Genomic DNA, 21,791 nt, shown 5'->3' with positions numbered 1-21,791 from the left:
CTCCTAACATATATAAGCACCTGTAGATGTTAAAATTTTAGAATGACTTTCCTTATGTCTGATTATTTTTGTCTTTTTGTCTGTTTTGTCATGCCTGTTGTTTCCTTATGTCTCATTATTGTTTGTAAAAAGGGGAACTAAGATTCAAAGGAATCCCCAGCTAACTGTGAAGTAAAATAAAAGTGGACCCAGGAAACCATTGGTCAAATGGGTCCAAAAATTAAAATTAAAATTAAACACCACATATTCCCAGCACTGAGTTACTTCTGAATATGTCTCACCTCGTCTTAACCCACAACTCCTTCTCCTTCCGCAATAAACATTACCTCCGGGTGAAATCTTGTGCGATGGGCAGTAGAATCTACCCCTCATATTCAAACCTCCACCGTGGCCTCCTTGAAAGCAGCTTCTTTCCCAGTTGCCCCCTGCGCCCTCTTCTATGGCCCAGAGATTGATGACACGTATATTCCTCCTCTGGTCGCATAGCATGGAATCCCTTGAAAAATTCATTTCCTCTCTCAATTCCTTCTCTTCTTTCTCCTTCACCTCAACATACTCTACCCCAGATATCACTTTTCTTGATGCCAACATTTCTCTCACTAATCAAAAATTCCACATCTCTGTTCACGTTAAACCCACTAAAAAACACCAATGCCTCCACTACACCAATTGCCACCTATCGCTCACTAAATACTCTTCCAAACTCACTCTCCACCCGTGGTCACCATATATGTAATACCCCAAACTCCCTGGACAAATTCCTCCACAATCTAAACACCGCTCTCCTCCGTCGTGACCACCCAGAGTCCCCTGCTCAATAAAAATTCCTCCGTTCCTCCTTCAACCTCCCAAAACTTCCCCAGACAATAACGCGAGCACCCTCTCCATCTGCGCCGCATACTTTCTAGGGATTCAGTCCCGCAGATGTAATTTCGAAGACCTCCTAATTTTAACAAACAAAAAAACGATAGAAAACTTATACAAAAAATGTCCCTCGGTTACTTATAAATGACCCGCTAATTAACCGGACATACCCCCTAAGCCTTTATCCAAATCCTCTATCATTCACAAATCCACACCAGTAGCCGCAATAGACCAAAATGCAAAACATGTCGGCGTGCATCTGGCTCATTGGCATCTCTCATCCTGATCTCTGCCCACAAGGGGGAACAACCCACTCCATCCCATCGGAAAAGAAAATACTTAGTTCTTCCACATAAATTTCATTATACACGACCTAGGTTTCGACTTAAAACGTCATCATCAGGTGAAGCACAGAGGACATAGCGCATTTTATACTAGACAGAGAGGAGGAGGAGGAGGGGGGAGGTGCTGGTAAAGGGGGAGGAGGGGAAAGATGAGGGAGGGGGAGTGGGGGGTGTATTGGTTAATGACCTGATGTATTCCTCCCTCTCCCCCCTCCTGGACCTCCCTCTGTTCCACAGCCCCTCTTCTCCCCTGACGCCGTACCCAAACGACCTCTACACCTTCTAATCACCCCCAAACCCCTCCCTCTCCCATCCCACTCTCTTTCACGCACCCTCCCTAAGCCCGTCATGCCCATCACCCGAAATCCTCAGTGTCCACCCTCCCGTTGAGAAAGGTGGTCGGGCCACCGAAATATTCGGAAGCCAAAACTGCGTCTCTTTCGTTTGGTTTCTAAGTTGTATACACCATCACCACGCCTGTAACTGACCATATTTTTAGGTAGTTAGACACAGGTTTAGGAACAGTGTGATAAATTCGCACAGCTTCCCGGGAGCGGATGCGGACTCAGACCACAATTTAGTCGATATGAAATATAGCGTCCGTTTCAAAAAGATAAGGCAGGGGCGGCGGGTTAGAAAATGGAACGTAGAAGCATTAAATGGATTGAAAATGAAGGAGTACCAACAGGCTGTAGAGAAAATCATTGAGGTAGGTAAAGAGTTAAGTACTATCGAAGAAAAATGGGAAAGTATCATGAAAGGGCTATCTAAAGCCGTAAAAGATACTATTGGAACCGTTAACGCGAAAAGGATTAGGAAACCATGGATCACGGATGAGATGATTACAAAGATGGATGGGAGCAGAAAATGGAAGAATGTACCCACATGGTTAGGCAAAATGAAGTACAAAGAGTAAAACAATAAAGTGAGGTGGGCAACAAATTATGCAAAAGTAGCATGGTGGAAGACGCAGTGTGAGGATATGGAAATTTCGTGAGATCAGTGTTAGTCCCTCTTCCGAGAAAGGTAAAGGCTATATCATGTGAAGACTACAGGACAATAAGTTTGATATCCCACGCAGCTAAAGTTATTCTAAGGATCATAAACAAAAGGATAGAGAGTACGGCAAATGCTTACTTAGAGGATGACCAGTTCGGGTTTAGGAAGGGGAGAGGTACGCGTGATGCCATTGTAGTAATGAGATTATTAATCGTGAGGAATATAGAATTAGAAATCGATCGTAGATTTCGAAAAAGCGTTTGATAGAGTGAATTGGGAAAAACTAATGAGTATATTGCAGAAAATAGGAATAGATTGGAGGGAAAGGAGGCTAATCCGCAACCTGTACATGTCTCAGACTGCTCAGGTGCGAGTGGGGAACGGGGAGTCCGGTTGGGCAGTGTTAGGAAGAGGTGTAAGGCAGGTTTGCCCATTATCACCGTTGCTGTTCAACCTGTATGCAGAGGAAATGATTAAGGAGGCATGAGAAGAACTGAAGGTAGGGATGAAATTGGGCGGGGAATTCGTAAAATCAGTTAGGTTTGCTGATGACCAAGCCCTAGTTGATGATGACCAAGCCTAGTTCAACAAAGGAAGCGAGGAACAGGATATAAACTGCAAAATAGAGGGTTCAGTACTGACTACGTCCGATCAAGTTAAATATTTGGGGGTTGTTCTAGCACCACGCCTTTCATGGGGAGCACATATCAGGACAATATGCGGATCAGCCTTAAAGAAACCTGGCTTCATAAAAAGGGTGGCGGGGAAATGTAATGAGAAAGTTAAAAAGAGGTGTTATTTTGCTCTAGTTAGACCTCATTTGCAATATGCTGCAAGTATTTGGGATCCTTGGGAGAAAATTTGGCAAAAAGAATTAGATCCAGTCCAGAGAAAATCCGCTAGATTCGTTAAAAATTGTTATGATAAGAATACAAGTGTGACAGGTCTCTTAGGGGAATTAGGCTGGGGACCACATGAAGTGCGGAGAGAACAAGCGAGACTTAGACATTTAGAAAGGTTCAGAACAAACGAGTTTAACTATGACAGCGAAGGGATTATAATGGTCCCACACTACTTAGGTAGATCAGACCACAAAGATAAAATAAGGGAGATAGATTCCAGTACAGATAGATACAAATACTCATTCTTTCCCAGAGCAATCCTTTAGAAATCCCTTTAGAAATATTAAAAACATTTAATTTACAAGTCGAAACTAAATTAAAAATTGCAAAGATGTTAGGTATACTTTCAGGTGCATGTGTATGTAAGTTGGTGTTTGCATGTGTGTGGGGTGTAAGTGCTTTTGGATGAATGTATGCCGTGTTTTTTGTGGATGTATGAAATTGTGGTTCTAGAATGCGGTTTTTTTTCTTTTCTAAATTACTTTTGGTGTCCTAACACCCCCCGCCACACGCCCTTGCGGCGGCTTGCGGGGTATTAATTAGATGTAGTTTGTAAGTCAGCCAAGAGGTCGCAAGCATTGCTGAGTGAATTGGAAATTCAGTGCGACAGGTACCAATATAAATAAAACAAAGGTTATGCGATTTTCTAGAAAGAAAAAGGCTAAGGTAAACATTAAAATAGGAGGGCAAAAACTAGAGCAGGCACAACAGTTTACGTACCTTGGAAGTGTTTCCCTAAGGGAATATATATATATATATAATATATATATATATATATAATATATAATATATATATATATATATATATATATATATATATATATATATGTATATATTTTTTTAAAGATACACACACACGCACACATTTATATATATACACACGTATCTACAAGTGTGGGTATATGCATAAAATGCTCAAATAGGTGCAATTTGACGTATTTTGGAGAGTTCGACAAATCCTATTTTTAAAGGGGTCAAAGAAAATGGCCGGAACGTTGGTAGAAGTGTATCCTTCTAAAAGGAGACTATGTTAAAAATTAGAAAAAAACGTTTTTAATAGCGGCGCTAATGTCCTGAGATAGAATGAGCCATCAGTGCTTGTGCTGTGTGGATCGTCGAGATTAGCGTATGGTATCAGCAATGTTAGTTTCTGTTTTCCTTGTTTTTACTGTTTATCGAAAATGGAAATTGGCGAAATCACGGAGCAGTGCGCGGAAAGTTATCAAGAAATTACTGAAATGCTGACAGCTGTTTATGATGATAATGCTCGGAAGAAAACATCCGTTTTCAAGTGGATTAAGCGTTCCAAAGATGGCCGACAAGACGCCAAGACGGATGATACAAAGCCGGGACGACCTTCGGCCACCTGTGTTGACGACAACATTGATCGTGTGCGGTTCCTTGTCCTTATCGATCGTCGAAAAACTCTCCGAATGATAACTGATGAACTGAATTTAGGAATACCAACAGTGCACACTGTTTTATCCGAACATGATGGATGGGTCCTTCACCATTACAATGCACCTGCACTTTCAGCATTGATTGCTTGCCAGTGTCTGGGAAGAAATTCAATCACCACCCTTTATCATTTTCTTTATCCGTCAGATCTTGCCCCCTGCGACTTTTCCCTATTCCCAAAATGCAAGAATATGATGAGGGAACGCGTGAATGCAATAAATCAAGAAACGACGAGAAAAACAAAGAGCCTAATAGTCGAAGATTTCCAAGGGTGCTTTAAAAAATAGAAAAGAAGATGATATAAATGCATAGTGACGAATGGAGAGGACGTTGAAGGGTACAAAATCGATGTTGACTAAATTATGCAAAATTAAGCTTTTTATGACCTCAGTTCGGGTATTTAATGGACAGACCTCGAATGTGTGTATGCATATATATATATATATATATATATATATATATATATATATATATATATATATATATATATATGATGGTGTATACAACTTAGAAACAAAACGAAAGAGACTCAGTTTTGGCTTCCGAATATTTCGGTGGCCCGACCACCTTTCTCAACGGGAGGGTGGAAACTGAGGATTTCGGGTGATGGGCATGACGGGCTTAGGGAGGGTGCGTGAAAGAGAGTGGGATTGGAGAGGGAGGGGTTTGGGGGTGATTAGAAGGTGTAGAGGTCGTTTGGGTACGGCGTCAGGGGGGAAGAGGGGCTGTGGAACAGAGGGAGGTCCAGGAGGGGGGAGAGGGAGGAATACATCAGGTCATTAACCAATACACCTCCCACTACGCCTCCCTCCTCTTTCCCCTCCTCCCCCCTCCTCCTCCTCCTCTCTGTCTAGTATAAAATGCGCTATTCCTCTGTACTTCACCTGATGATGACGTTTTAAGTCGAAACCTTTGAACGTAAGTTGAACCACAAGCCCTTCCACCACGTCAAGGTTGTAGTCCGGGGATGGATACACCACATATATATATATATATATATATATATATTATATATATATATATATATATACACATATATATATATATATATATATATATATATATATATATATATATATATATATACACATATACATATATATATATACACATATGCACATATATATATATATATATATATATATATATATACACATATACATATATATATATACACATATGCACATATTTATATATATATATATATATATATATATACATACATATATATGCCCCATGAACACAGTAATCCCCCCGAAGGTCGGCTTGGCAGGTGATGATAGAGTTCACCCAGTACTAAGCCCGACGGCGTGTGAAATTCACAGGGGGGAAAGTTCCTTTCCGTGTCCCGGTTATGGTTTCATAGGAAGATCTGGTCCCCGAAAAATCACATAGCTTAGGTGGAGCTGCAGATGCCCAGAGACTTAGAGAAATAGATTCCAGCACAGATAAATACAAATACTCATTCTTTCCCCGAACAATCAGAAATCATTATAGTAAGAAACCGATGTCCCTTTAGAAATATTGAAAACATTGAAATTTCAAGTCGGGAAAAAATTAGACATTGCAAGTATATTAGGTGTATTTGTAGGTGCATGTGTATGTTACGTGGTGGGTTGAGTGTTTGCATGTGTGTGGAGTGTATGTGTTCTTGCATGAATGAATGCCATGTTTTTTTGCGGATGGTATTAATTTTTGGCTTTTGCATGCGGTTTTTTATCTTTATTAATTACAGGTGATGTCCTAACACCCCCCGCCACACGCCCTTGCGGCGGCTTGCGGGGTATGAAGTAGATAAAGATAGACTTGTACTGGGTGAGCTGTACCATCATCTACGAAACCAAGTTTCGGGTTGATTACTGCATTAATGTTTTTTGCTACAGTTTTATGTTATTCGTTATAATGGATAAATTTTAACCCGCGATCCACCCTAAAGGTGTGAAGAAAGGGGTGAAAACACCAAATTGTAATATTCTTATACTAATGTGTTGATGCTTATAAATTTATGCCAAATTTACAGAAATATTCGGCATAATTCCCCATATTATATTTCATTGGTAGAACTAATTGGTATTGTAATCAATTACTATTACGTGGGTAATCAATAATAATTTGAAGTGGTATTTGTATTATAATTTCCCTGTATTCATCTCAATATTTAGTCAGTAGATTGTAAGCGGTATTTATTAACTACACCATTTTCATTTAATATTTTATTTGAAATGTAAAGGAAATAAAAAACATATACCAGGTAACATAGAATGATACGTTATCATCGGAGTTTTTTATGGTTCCAATATGAAATATACTGGTATCCAGGAAAACCTTGGTCCAAGATAACCAGGTGTACCAGTGCGAAATGTGGATTTCAAAAAAATTCAAATTCGGAAGAATGATAATAAGAGCTTTATTAAAATCGCGCTCCATTGCTAGCTAGACATTTTCCCCATCTTTCGGGGAATTCGTGGATACGACGCCAGGAAAAATGTTTCCCCGAATGCTGCTAACTATTCATTGAACCATTTTTTCACAGGTTCACAGCGGTTTTTTCGTGTTCCTTGTCTGAGACATCAAAGCCAACCACTTTTGAAACGCCGAAACCATCGTTCACACGTATTTTGCGATGGAGCATATTCACCATTAGCCTCTCGAAGTTATTGCTATGATTCAGGAGCAGTTTTATTTAAATGAAAAAAAGGTAATGCTGTCCACAAAACGCTCTTTGTTTGGTATATATTTCGAAATATTGAACACAGGATCAGAAATACGCAAAGACTATTTCAATTTATCTCTCGTGCTCGTCTGATACTTATTGATGGCAAGGCAAAATGGCATAAAGTTCAAATTTGTGCGCCGCAAACTGCATTGGTGCACCATCTGTCGTCTGAAATCCGCATTTCTGACAACTTTGTAAACTTGATGTATATGCATGTAGATTATCATTAAGCCATCCCTGAAATTTAACTCTGCCGTGAATTACGTAAACTCATACGGGGTAATGGATTTCAAACATTGTCGTTTTGGTGGATACTCGGAGCGAATGACGGAGCGAATATGACGGAGCGAATATCCGTTTGATTAGTCTGAAATTTTATTACAAGGATGAGAGTACATCGGTTCATGCAATCTCTAAACCTCATTATATTAGTTGGATCTTCGGATGATCTAGCATTAGTTAGCCAGTCGGTCAAGTGATAGCAATCATTATTTGATTAATGGCGGAATCAGTGTAATGCGTGTGGAATAAGAATCCATGAAAGTTAATCAAAGATGATGGCGAAGGCTTCGCGGGATTGAGCTGCCGACGTTCCGATGACTAATTCCGTCAACACCATCAGGACTTTGACGATGATGGAGTTTGCTATCGGAACGTCGGCAGCTGAGCCATAACCCCGTGGGAATCCCACGAAGACTTCACCGCCATCGCGCGCCGGGAAAACACCAAATCTTACGAGACAAAGGTTATCAGATAAACGTTATCAGATAGGTTTCGAGAAAGGGGAAGGCTGACTTAAAAGTAAAATAGGAGGGCAAAAACTGGAGCAGTTGTAAGAATGAATGAGCCTTTGAAGGAAGTCTCCTGGGCCAAGATGGTCAAAGTAGGAGGAACTTGCAGAGAAGAATTTAATGTCATACAAAAAATAACTGAGATAAGTAATTAGGATGTCAAGAAAAGACTCGCAAAAACTTTGATGTGGGGCGAGGTTTTGTACAACTCGGAAACATATTGTAGAATCGATAAATCGAAATCTCTTGCAAGGTGTTTGGCAGGGGGGGAATCCACACCAGGCATGCACACTACACGAGTATATGAAGTCACGTACTACACATGAGACCTAATAACAGTTTGTTAGGTGTATATTGGAGTTTTTCTGAGAGATGGGTGTGGAGGAGGATGGAAAAGATAAAACGGAGGGAAATGGAAGGAAAAGAGGAAGTTCATGATGGGAGAGGAAAGAAGATTAATGGAAGAAATCCAAAGAAGGCTGGAAAAGTGGTATGAAAGCATTTTAAATGGGGCAGGTTTGTTGAATGCCGTGATAGAGGAGCGGAAGTCAGGCACGCACCGTAGGGGTAAGAAAATGATAGGCATATTGGAGGGAATAAAGGGATATGGAAAGTATTCCGAACTGAAGAAGGATTTATGTTAGCGAGGGATTCCAAGCTGTTCGTCGTTAGGCAGTTCAAGGTGGCCATGTTAAGTCTGTGGCCATAAAGAACCTACTTCAAATGGCAGAATATCAACTCTTTATAATTAAATTAATAGATTAAACGGAAAGGAGTATACCGTAAGTAGGGAAAGAATCACTTTGTCTCGAAATCCTTCGTGTGTGTGTGTGGGTATATATCGCTGTTTTAACTTCGAGGACTAATATTCATATCAACAGCATTCAAAAAAATATTTGAAGAAAATATTGCATCAGTTTGACACGTGAACAGTCATATTTGTCTTCAAAATCGTTCTTGGACGGCAATTTTTACGAAAGACGAGAGGGTGTGCCTAGAAAAAAGAGAGCGAATGGCGACCCTAGCTGCAGCACCCCCCCCCCCGCTCTCCTCTGACCCCTCTCCCCCGATCCCCCCTTGAAGATCGCTCAACTTGTTGCTCGATCACCGTCGACGTGAACAAGTGTCCCACCCGCCACTCACCCCCGTCCCGGCCGCGCCCCGCCCGCACCCGGCCGAGGCGCGCCTGCGCTGCACCCCGCCCGCATCCGCCCCTGCTCTTCCACCGCACCTGGGGCCGCAGTTGCGCGGCCCGAGCCGACATGGTCGGCGTCGCCCGTGTGCGCCCCCGCGGCCGTCCGAGTCGCCGCCACCGCTGATATGAGCACGGCACCGGGACATGGCTGCCCCGCACCCGCCGCCGCCGCGCCTTCCGCTGCTCCTCCTCTTGCTGCTGCCGCTCCTCGCCGCCACCGATCCCCCTGGTCCCCGGGCCGGCGGGCCGCCTTCGCTCGGCCCGGCGCCCAGTGCCCCGGCGCCCAGCGCCCGGCCCGGTGACTTCGAGAGGCCACGGGACCCGCCGCCGGAGTGCCCGGAGCGGTGCGAGTGCGGCCCGAAGTTCAGCCCTCACGTGGGCCGCGCCGCGAAGACGGTCGCGTGCCCACCGGGCGCGGCGTCCGAGCTGCCGTCTTTGCCGGCAGCGGGCGTCGAAGTGCTGCTCTTCCGCAACCACAGCGTCCGCCGCGTCGACTTCTTTGCGCTTAAGCGCGCGCCAGGGCTGTTGGTGCTGGACCTCGCCGCCAACGGCATCAACCAAGTGGTGGGCTCCGGCAAGCGACTCCCGAGGCTCTCCTCCCTCGACCTGAGCCTCAACAACTTGCACATCATCCAACCTTTCTCCTTCCGGGATTTCCCGGAGCTTGAGTACCTTAATTTGTCTTGGAACGGCCTCCATACCATATCTCCTTCGGGTTTAATGCTTCCCAATCTTAACGTTTTAGATTTGAGCCACAACAGACTCTCGATACTCAAAGAACACTATTTCATTGACATTCCTGCATTGAAAACAATTTACCTCTCCAATAATATTTTGTCTCGAATACCCGCTTTTGTATTTGGACGAAATTTGCACACACTTGCTCTTGCAAGGAACCACATCATTCGTTTAGAAGAAAATGCCTTGGAAGGTATAAATATTACGGGGAAACTAGATTTATCTTCGAATGCGCTGAGACGCATACCAAATGCCGCTCTGAAGCGGTCGGGAAGAATTGATAATCTCATTTTAGACAATAACATTTTTAGCGTATTGGCAGCTGGGTCGGTTGTGGGACTCAATGTGCGAAAGCTTAGTATTTCGCGTCAGAAAACGTTGCAGTTGGTGCATCGGGGAGCTTTGTCCAATTTGGAAGAAGTGGAAGAGATATTAATTCGCGAGAACCCGTTACTTTCTTATATTCACCCGGAAGCTGTCGTAAATACTCCGCACTTGCGAGTGCTAGATCTGTCGAATAACAATCTTTTCACGATAGAAGAGGGCATCATTCGGCAAAAAGGCGTGGAGTTACGGGAATTACGCGTTGGAAATAATAGTTTCCCTTGCCACTGCAGTCTAAAATGGGTTCAGGAGCGCATGTTGGCCGGGGAAAATGAAAATACTTCCTTGCCTAGCGATGAAATGCTAATTTCTTCCCAGGAAATATTAATTGATGAATCCTGCGAGGTTACGACTAACGGAGGGAAGGTTCGTAATTGCAAAACTGACTCCGGCGTTTTCTGTTCGGAGAAAAACGGCACTCGGGTTGACGTAGCAAGCCTTCCCCGCATGCCAGATACCTGCATCCCTTATATCATCCCTCTATACCCTTCCGTGTACCACGATGTCCTCGGCAGCAACGTCTCCTTCCACTGTCGAGCCCTCGGCTCCCCCGACATCAAAATACATTGGTTCTCGAAAAGCGGCACGCGGCTCTTCAACAACGAATGCGCGGGCCGCCTCTGCGTACGCGAGCACACGCTCACCATCCACTACCTCCACCACGAGGACGGCGGGGCGTACACGTGCGTGGCGCGCAACAGCGTGGGGGTGGACGCGCGGGCCGTCCGCTTGCTGGTGCGCGACGTCAACGTGCAGCTGTTCCCGCTCACCGTCACCTCCACCTTCGTCACCCTCGCCTGGAACATGTCCAGCGCCATCTCCAACAGCTACACACTGCGCTACGAGGCGGTGGGGCGGGCGGAGCACCGCGCCTCCGTCACCTTCACCGTCGGCCTCAAGCTCCACTCTTATACGGTGCACGGCCTCCAGCCGCACTCCACCTACGACTTCTCGCTGTGCATTCAGCGGGAGGACTATCTCATTCAGATGTCATCCATCCGCGTCACCACCAAGGGCGAGAGCTTCCTGCTCACCCTGGGCATCCAACGGAGCTACCTGAGCGTGATCGTGGTCGGGGTTGCGCTGGGGGCGGTGCTGGCTACGTGCGCCGGCCTGTGTGGCCTCCGCTGCTGGCGGCAGCGCGTGCGCCTCGTGCACGAGGCGGAGGGCCGCAAGAGCGACTCCCTGTCCGGCCGCTCCATCCTCCAGTCCTCGTCCACGCACTCCGACATGGCATTCATCACGTACATCAACCTGTCGGACGACGGCACGCTTGCCGAGCACACGGAGAGCCATCTGGGCTACGCGTGAGGGCGCATCCCTCCCGCAGGACCCCTGCACCACCGGGCTCCCCCTCCCCCGGTTGGTATGCTTCCGCACGAGAAGAATAGTGAAAACACGGCACGAGGGTTGTCGATTTCATTGCCCAAATGTTTTTCTTTCAAATAGTGGTTTATTTTCTCTCTATACGGAAGGTAAAGATGTGTTCATCTGAGTGATTTTGTGACACTGAGGATTTTTGAGGAATGAATTCAGGGTAGGTACCGATATTAATTTTTAGGAAGAAAATGATGGTGAAGCATAAAATATTAATTGATGAATCGCCTTGAGTATCTAGTACTAGTGACTAATGTGATATGATAAGTTCCATATGTGTAGAATATTTTGTTAATTCATTATACAAATATTTGGATATGTCTAGAGTTTTCACACATAAGAAGTAATGAGGCTCGTTACCTTGGGGCCCGTGAACTGATTTCTCATGATATATATCGGCTACCTTCACATTGCAGTTTTCCGATTATAAATATTAGTGAAGAAGGAGGACGTATCCTTAACTACTGAGAGATTTTCATTCTTTCACTCACAAGGCAGCTCTTCATATTTGCTCGCTGACGAGAACTGTTCTCACGACACAAGCCGGCGACGACCAAGCATTGATGCCAATGGCTGGGCAGTTTGGTGCCTCGGCTGAAGGTCATAAACCAAAACAAATGCATCCTGTGAGAATGATCTCCGTAGGAATGGAAAGTAGTTGTTGACCACTTATACCTAGCTTCGATTTTTGAATTGACTTCATGCTTATTGTCTGCGATGGACCAATGCATTTCCTGAAACTTCTCTTTGTATCATAAACTTTTCATAGAGTTTTGTAATAAGGAATTTAACCGTGTTCCCGGAGAATTATTCTATTACTGATAGTGAAGTTTTGACTCTTTTACTAATTTTTCACTGTAAAAACTAGGTATTCACCTCCAGTGATTAACGCTTTCCCGATAAGACTCTGGTTATTAAAAAACTTGCTGAATCAAAACATTGAGTGTTATGCATTATGTATATATCAATAGAGTAGTGAATAACATATTTCTATACCACCCGCGTAGTCTTTACTGACCATTATGGGCAAAAGTATACCCGTTAGTTGAGAGAGGCATTTTTCCCCCTAGAATATTAAGTTATGACTTAAATGTCGAACTGAGCGAGACTACATCGCAATAACACCTTTGAAACATCTCACCGTCAATTGGATTAAGTTAACCGACAAAAATGCTTCGCTTCTAATCAGTTCAATGAAGAACAAGAGAAAAAGTTACAAGCTATGACTTATCTTTACACTGAAAATATATTTGTTGTCATTTTATAAACCTACTATATGAAAGAACGTTGAACCATTGAATACATTTTAAATACCAATAAAAATTAAATAATTATAAAAATCGGAAACAAGAAATAAAGTCACCAATCATTATCTTAACCGAAGGGTTTCATGTCTGGCACAACAGGGTGTAGTTTTGTAAAGTTTTCGATTTCATTATTGGGCTGTTGTGTCAAAATATTAACTTCTCTCTAAGGTCTGTCCACTTTGTTTTTTTTTCAATAAGTACGACTTATACGCTAAAATGCCATACTATCGTTTATAAGCGATTTAGAAGATGAATGACCGCGCTTTGGAGGCCCTGCCGGTATGCGTAATGTGACCATGAATTTGATACATAGGTTATGAATATATTTTTGTTACCATTTTTCCAATGGCATAGAGGACGGAAGGCGAGGCGCTTTGATTGCATTATTCTCCACATGACTAGGCGTTGTAATGGCACCCCAGAGAGTTCACGGTAAACGCTTGTCGAGACAGAATAGTATGCATATGTAGTACGGGCAGACGGCGGGCATGCGTAGATTACTCATTCATCCGTCCGTATAGAAGAGGGTGCCCGTCGGCCGAGAGCGAGGCCGGCGGGCCGCGGCGCGGACAGAGGCCGGCGGCTGGCCACAACCACGACCACACCCCTCCCCCTCATAGACCACACACACATACACACACACACACACTCACACACCCCTCCCACAGACCGTGACACATATCAGCAATGCGGCGACGTGAGCGGTCGGCCCCGCTCGGTGTCCTCGGCCATCGACGGCGACCCGCGTCACGGCGGCCGTGCATCCCCCGAGCATCTTCACACTGGGCCTCAAGTGAATCATTTTAATGTTGCATTGTCCATAGGTGCTGTTTATGTTGTTATATTGGAGTGATATAATGACCCCAAAAATCAAATTGCTTCATGAAATATTCAAATCTTTTTTATATGGAAACGATGAAAAAAAATATTCTAAAACAATCTGTAGCAATGTTCCCGGATTGGGATTATTTGTGATACTATACACATACCTGTGGAAATAAATTGATCTTTTGATTTAATTGTTGTTTCATTCACGAAGACCCATGTTCGCAAAGCGAATTTTGAGTTGTTCGCGAGGGTGGTAGGGCATCCGATGAGGCGAGAGGGAGGGAGGCTTACGCGTCAGCAGATGGAATATTGTGGCATTTACTACGGCGGCCTCCTCCCCTCCTCGGAGAGCAGTTCCGGTGGACTTGACCGGACAGCAGCTGGACCCTTTCAGTCCACTTGCTCCGAGAACATTCACGCTAGACGAAGCGAACTGTGGATTAGTGGGAGGATTTACTTTTGTTGTTTTCCCTGGAAAAGACACCGATGCTTTAGCAAAAGAAGACATTGGGATTCAGATGAATTGCCAGATGACCGCACCGTTTGAGAATTCTATAGACGTAAAATTTCTCGACGGAATGCATGTAACTGCAAATGTAAGAGAAACCTGCCAGATGATGTAAGATTTTAATTTCTCTCTCAAAGCAGTGGGTTGTGAATGACGAGGTGCACTGATGGGCGCTCATTTATTCCTGTAATGAGTGCTCGGACCATTTGGCGTATTTAGTTTACATCCCTTTCCAAAATTCAATCAAGCACTGAAATTAGCTTACATTCCTAGTTAAATGTTCCCACTGTATTCACCTGGTCGTTATTCACTCGAGCCGATGGCTGAATTTTGATGAACAGGTATAAATGATTAGGAACGGGTCGAGGTGTAAATAGTATTTCTACCTCACTCAAGCGCACGCCTCTTGGCAGCCGATGGCTCTTGAATTAATTAAGCAGTGAACTTCAGAGCCCACGTAGTAGCCAATAACTCCACTATTACCTCTGATAAACAGCTTCAATCTGCATTAACCAAATAACATATAGGCTTTGATGTTGCGGGTGGCGGAACGCTGCGCTCAAAGGCACGATGAACTCCAGAAATCGATTCATCCACAAGTAGTTTAGCCAGAGCGTGGAGAGCATACCTCGAACTACGGAGGAGTGCGTATTCCAAACATGCATGCTTCGTGGAGGGGAGGCAACCTTCCGTGGGACCGCCGTTCCCACGTAGGCCTGAAGCGCACGAATGTGCAGCTCTTGGGTTTATTCAATTCGACGGAAGCGCGGGGACTTGTGCGTGATATGTGGTTAGTGCACCCCCGGGATCTTCCCGGCGCGTGCCCTGGAGGTGTCGCCCAAATACGCCCTTGGCTGGGGGACACTCCCAAAGGCGCACAGCGACCGGGATCGCGACGCACATACGAGAGTCAATTTTTTATTACACTGAAACCAAAGTGTCTGTGATAGATTTTCGGTACGGTGATTTCAACTTTACAGGGATAATTTTTATCAATAAACAATGGATTGTCAATGTTGCGGGGGAAAGGAAGGCATTTTTTAAAATAAAAATTAAGAAATACGACATGTATCGCATATTGAAAAGCGTTTTATGATATGGTTTTATGCATGCGAAATATAAATCTTGTAGTTGAAAATGCTTTCTAAACATGTCGCATGCATTGTATATTTTAAACGAAAAATTAACAAACAAGAAAATAAATTGGCTTCCCTTCACGTAAGCGGGTGGTTTTTGCATAAATGAAAGTAACATGTTGATAAGCAATATGTAAGTAACATGTTGACAAGCAATATGTTAATACTTGGATACCATTCTATATCGCTGGTGATATCGCAATGCTACATAAAGAGTTCGCGTCCAAAATTGCGATGGCTATTCGCAAAATAACAAGTAACTATAACAAAATTAAATATATATAGTTTTCTTAACCAAGGTATGACTTTATTCCAAATGACTCCTTGGGTCAATGCGGTTCAGATACAACCTAGGCCTCTCCCCCTGATTCTTTTCAAAGGTCACTGACCACTTGAGCCTAGGTACCAGGAGATTTTAGAGGTGCGGCACACAAGCGAACCTATTAAAGGGTCGCAACTCGACAAAGTCTCCGGAAAACATTTCGATTATCATGGAGCGACGATGTTTTCCTGGTATTTGTACTTGCCATGATATATTTTTGAATCTCTGTTTCACGACTCTTTTCCTTCCTCCGAGGCTTTGGAAGCATAGCCAACTCAAAGGCAAGTGAACCGAGTAAGAATATATCATTTGGTGATGAGGTCGGCACGCAAGACTACATGCATAAAACTCGGCAGTTTCTTCCCAGACTTGATCAAAATTGTAAGCTAATTTGGGAACATTTATTTGTTTTACAATATAGCAAACTTAAATCCAATCAACTCCTTTCGACGAACCGCTGGAAATGTTAGGGGTCATGATGAAAGGACAAGGGTTATGAGGAGATGGGGCACCATCCCTCCTCACTCTCCCGAGTTCGCAGTGGGCCGTGGTGGTGCATCGGGCGCGAGGAGGTCTTCGTCACGAGGAAACCCCGCACCAGGCCGGGGCTCCATGGGAGTAGGCCCTGCACTTGGCAAAATTGCTTTTCGTGACGCCAGTTGTCCTACATGAATTGTCCTTGGTCCGCCTGCTACCATGATAACAGCCATAGCGAGAAGGACGGGAGTTACGGCAATAGTTTTAGCAATGGATCCTCGATTACGACGTGCGAGGGCTGTCCAGGAAGTAACCTCCGTTAAGCTATAAAACATACATAGAATAGACACAGAAAATTTATTATTTTCCTTTCAAAAATTTGAAATATCTTCTATTTTTTTCATGCTTGTCAAACAGGTTTAAACATTTGCCATATCTCTGTACTGGTTTTTAAATTCCTCCAGCATTAAAATCCGCCGCCTAAGATCGCAGCCAACCGATGACAGTATTTCCACATCTACATCTACATTATGCCCTGCGTGCCGCTGCAAGGACGTGTGGCGGGGGGTGTTAGGACACCACCCGTAATTAAGAAAGAAAAAAAAACCACATGCAAAAGCCACAAATTTATACCATCCACAAACAAAACATGGCATAGGTTCATGCAAGAACACTTACACCCCACACTCATGCAAACACTCATGCCAACAACTAGCATGCATATGCACCTAAAAATATACCTAATATACAGGGCCCGTATAATAAGTCTCGGGACTGGTTCCAAAAATCAAAATTTATTGCAGTTATCATTATAATTACTTAATGGTCTTGAAGTTCCTCGTCAAGACGAGCACAAAAAATGCGTATTAGCCGAACTTTTCAGTCGTTTTTCCATGCAACAGAGTCATGTAAACCCGTGGATAACTTTTCCAAGATTTCAGATATCGTAAAACGCCTGCTTTCATGAACCTTTTCATCAATTTTCAAGTGCAGTTCATTGTTCACCACATAAGGGCGGCCACTTCTGTCATCATCAAGGACATTTTTGTTCACTCTTAAAAGAACGACAACACCAAATCACAATTATTATCACTCATCACATTTTGTTCGTATAGAGCACAAATTTCTCGATGAATGTCAGTAGCTTTGAAGTTTTGTTACCAGTATAAACCTTATCACTGAACGAACTTCACAGTTGGCGGGAAATCCAATGATATTGCTCATTGTCGGGGCGACCGTCCAACCACTGCAGCTCGATGCGTACTGACATACTGTGTGCGCCAACACCGCGACCATTCGGCTCCTACCACTAACCACTACTTCTCACGCTATGCGAAAACGGAGGTTACTTTCTGGACAGCTTTCGTAAATTTAGTGTTACTCTTATAACATACGGTTATTTTTTCTTAATTTATGCATGAACATAAGATGTGACGAAAGTGAAAAACTTAAGTTACGGGAAATTTGAGCAACGGGAAACATTATAATACAAAATCAACCAGTTTTCAGTTGAATAGCCAGTTTTCCATCAGAAACGCAGTGCATTATTATGCGGTCAACTTGTTTTTATTCATTCCCAGTCGGTTTATGGTTTCATTACCTGATTTTTTCCATTTTTCAATTAATTAACAATGGAAAGTGCGGACATGGACTATTATTGCGCTAGAAATGTCGAACCGAGCAATTCTGCAAATTGCTGCAAAGCCGTATATTCTAAAAAGCAAAATATATTTTCACTTGCAACTCTTGAGCAAATGAAAATCGTCCAATTTTATTGGACCATTAATCAATACCACAATACAGGTCCACTCAATTGCCCAGATGAATTGCTAGGATTCGTAGGAAAAATCCTAGGATACTGGGAAGCAATTAATTAAATAAATACTTGTGGATGTATAAGATAAACAAGAATAGAATAGGCATTAATCTGTAACTTGAATGTATTGCTATTTTTTCTTTAAGTACATAAGAATTTATTGACACACTGGAGATGCATGTGGAATCTGGAGTATTGTACTCGGCGTGGGTAAATCAACATGGTGGCTAAGCCTACTGATAACTTCTGAGTGGCTGAACGTCATATGCAGCCCATTGGTAGTCTTTATGCTAGAAGATTCAGCAACCGTTCACTGAAACGATACAACGTACATTTCGAGGTTATCAAGAGCCATATTTTGTGATTTATTTGTTTGGTAATAGCTTCTGTGGAGTTATTTCATCAATAAGTACTAGTAAGCCTTTCATTATGGCCATGTAATTATGGAATCAATTTAACTCATAATCACAAAAGACAATTTTAGTACTTCTGAGTGCTGGTAAATGATTTGCGTGAACAAGATTTGGAGCTGCATCCTACTAATGGTGTGGTTTACAGATATCTTTTAACATTAAAGGTATAATAGAGCAATGCAATTTTCGATAAACAAGAATATTTGCTGATTTTTTATGATTAGAATAATAAAATTATAGGGCATGATTCAAGAACTTCGAACTGACAAGATTTCCTTTGATAAAAATTTTAATCAATTGTATTATCTGATATTCATGGAGGCAATTATACAGCAATAAATCCCTTAAGACTTCTACGAGATGATGCGATAACTTTCAGCAATTCAAAAAGTAAATCTGTTTGCGAACTGAAGGACAGAAATAACACTTCATATTTTTTTCCGAAATTGTGCACCGTATAATGGCACGCATGCATCGCAGTAAGTCAATCACAACATTTTTTGCTATAGTGAAACCGTTCCTGTTGGCATCATGAAAGCACGCACATTTATTCCCCTTGCCGTCACTCAATGTACTTGAGCGCAATTCGCAACCAGTTCTTCGTATTGCCTTAAATGCACAATGCCCTGCAATGATGTATGCGATGAAATCTCTCCCAACGCCTACATAGCAGTCGTATTTGCTAAAAACCGGGTGAAATTGTTCAAAATCAGCGCAATCTTCAGTAGTATGGTATAAATACTATTTAAAAACTTCATTGTACCTAATAATTGGTCCGTATTTGATTTACCCTCACTTCATTTGATCCCTTAACCCTATTTATCTTTTCCGTCTTTTGGATTTGGACAGCATAAACATTGTAGTTTCCCCAAAAAAGGTTGCTGATAAGCTACAAGAGACAAAATTATGTTCGAAACTTCCCTTTAAACAAATAGGCGATACTGAGATCAGTCGGGGTGAATTTTATTATCTCAAATAATGCCTTTGAAAGGAATGGTGTCTTTTGTCCAGCCAAAATTTGCAAAATCGAAAATTCTCCTGACCTCAAGCCAATGCAGAAATCCTCGCAGAGAAACAAGGCGATTTTTACATTGTCTAATGAAAGGATACTTATCCACACACCTATGAAGCAACCCTGCACTGAGGTTTTGATATTTAAAGCACTCAACCATTTGGAATCCACCTCCATAAGTTCAAAAGTTCCCTGGCTACTTCAAAGCAGAATGGCGTCATCATAAAAGTTGTTCACATCCCAAATGGAAATCCCGATCCCGAATGCCAAGTTCCATTAAAAAACAAGCGCCCGGCTCTTCTCTCTTGCCATCATCAAGTCGTTCAGGGTGTCCGGGTCGTGTACATCCCGAGTACATTCTCCAGTTCCTTCTTTCGTCGTTTAAACGTGGTCACCAGAAGATCACATGCTCAGGATCCTCCGGCATTACGGATCCATCTGAACATTCTGACCAGTCGTTTGTATGTACGTGTGTAGGCAGGGCCCAAGAGTGGCATAGACGGAGAGGAACTGGCTCAGTTTATTTTTCCACTTTTTTGCGGTTTAGTCCCAACTATCTGCCTGGGGGATGAGGCGATTGGTTCATCGACCTTTCTCAGATTTCCATTTCTCTTAGCAAAGTTGGAGACCTCTTCCTCTCGTGTGCTTTGTGCTCCTTCTGATGCTGCGGGTCATTTCATCATGCGGCGGATACTTCACTTCTCTCATCCCGAAGAACACCATTTCTGCAATGACGCATACGGCTGCTTCTGCCACCCTGAGCGGAAGGCGCATGTTACCCGCAGTGCGTTGCGAGTGTGCACCGACGCAATTTTCCTTCGGTACTCTTCGGTGATCTTCAGGGCATCGCCTCACGTAAGTACTATCCCATGGGTAAGGATCGACGCCAAACTGACGCAAAATGTTTCCCGCGGTGCTGTCGAGAGCCAATGATGCTCGACATGACCCCAACTAAAGCTGTTGTGATCTTTGATGCCGTCTTCACGGCGTGTTTCGCTTGCGGGGTGAAAGAAAGCCTCGTATTCAGTGCGATGCTGGATACGAGGATTTCTTTTTTCCCGGGTACCTTATGAAAGGCTGGGAAGTGATGATATGCCTTCCCACATTGAGGTGCATCGTCTCCAGCATTTTGCTACTCGTTATAAGGAGAGATTTAGTTATTTGTTCGGCCAGCTTGAAATCAAGAGGGAAATAGCATTTGCTGATCCGCCTCGAAGGAGTCAATGAGGATGTCTCCAAATTATCGGCACGAATTTCGCCATAATTATCAGGGAAAAATCATCTTTAAAAGTTACTATTTCAGCTCCTTCTGATAGATTTACATTGAGCCTATCGTCATAGATAATGTTAGTAGAAAGTAATAGAGCGCCACACACGGAGCGTTTAGGAACTCTGCCAGTAACCCGATGATTTATTGGGCCACCCACTCTCTCGTACGTAAGTTGACTATCAGCAAAGTAGCTCTTCTTTTGAGTGTCATGGCAAACCGATCTTATCCGGAACTAAAAATATATTATATCATCAAGCTGAATTGTACGTGTCATGACGTCGAAGGCTGAAATTAATAAATACTTATGGCTACTTCGTTTCAATCCTACATCAGAGATAACCTCTTTTGCTTTGTTCATAACATGCTTGATTGCATCGATTGTAGATCATTCATTTCTGATGATGCAACGGTTGACTCGTATGAAGTTCCCAAGCAGTGAATTCCATTCGGTAGTGGATTAAGTACTAGAGGATTTTTCCGCTGTAGTTCATGGTGAAACGACAACGGATCATCAGGTGGTTGACTACCATTGAGCAGGAGCAGTGTCACTTCCATCGCTCAGGGAAGACTCCTTCGCTGAGTCACGAATTGTACAAGCCCGCGATTATTTACAGTAATGCTTGAAGTGCGTAGTATGTAGGCGAGTATATATTGTTACTATTATTACTATTATTCATCATTACGGCAATGGCATCACATATGCCTATCCCATTTCTGAAACCAAACTGGTCATCCCCCTGGTAATCATTTGCCCATCTCTCCATCCGCTGGTTGATGATCCTGAGAACCACTTTAATTGCGTTTGAAATCAGATTTATCGTTCTATATTCCTCAGTTACTGCTCACTTTCACATTTTTTAGAAAATAATATTAATCTGACGAAGTCTCCCAGCCAAATTTCTCCCTAAATGCTAAGAATTAGTCCATAAAAACT

The 21,791-nt window shown here is 43.1% G+C and overlaps 1 protein-coding gene across 1 annotated transcript; it reads left to right on the top strand.

The window, feature by feature from the left end:
• The first annotated feature begins 9,413 nt into the window (after window positions 1–9,413).
• On the top strand, window positions 9,414–14,052 carry LOC139687045 (leucine-rich repeat neuronal protein 3-like). The gene has a single exon (XM_071584150.1). The coding sequence runs from the start codon at window positions 9,414–9,416 to the stop codon at window positions 11,700–11,702; it is 2,289 nt and encodes a 762-aa protein (XP_071440251.1). The 3' UTR covers window positions 11,703–14,052.
• Window positions 14,053–21,791: the final 7,739 nt, after the last annotated feature.

The sequence above is a fragment of the Hetaerina americana genome, unplaced genomic scaffold, assembly GCF_022747635.1.
Source record: "Hetaerina americana unplaced genomic scaffold, ioHetAmer1.1.p SCAF_16, whole genome shotgun sequence".
Classification (NCBI taxonomy): Eukaryota; Metazoa; Arthropoda; class Insecta; order Odonata; family Calopterygidae; genus Hetaerina; species Hetaerina americana.
The sequence above is the reverse complement of the archived record's forward strand: the minus strand, read 5'-3'. Positions and strand labels throughout refer to the sequence as shown.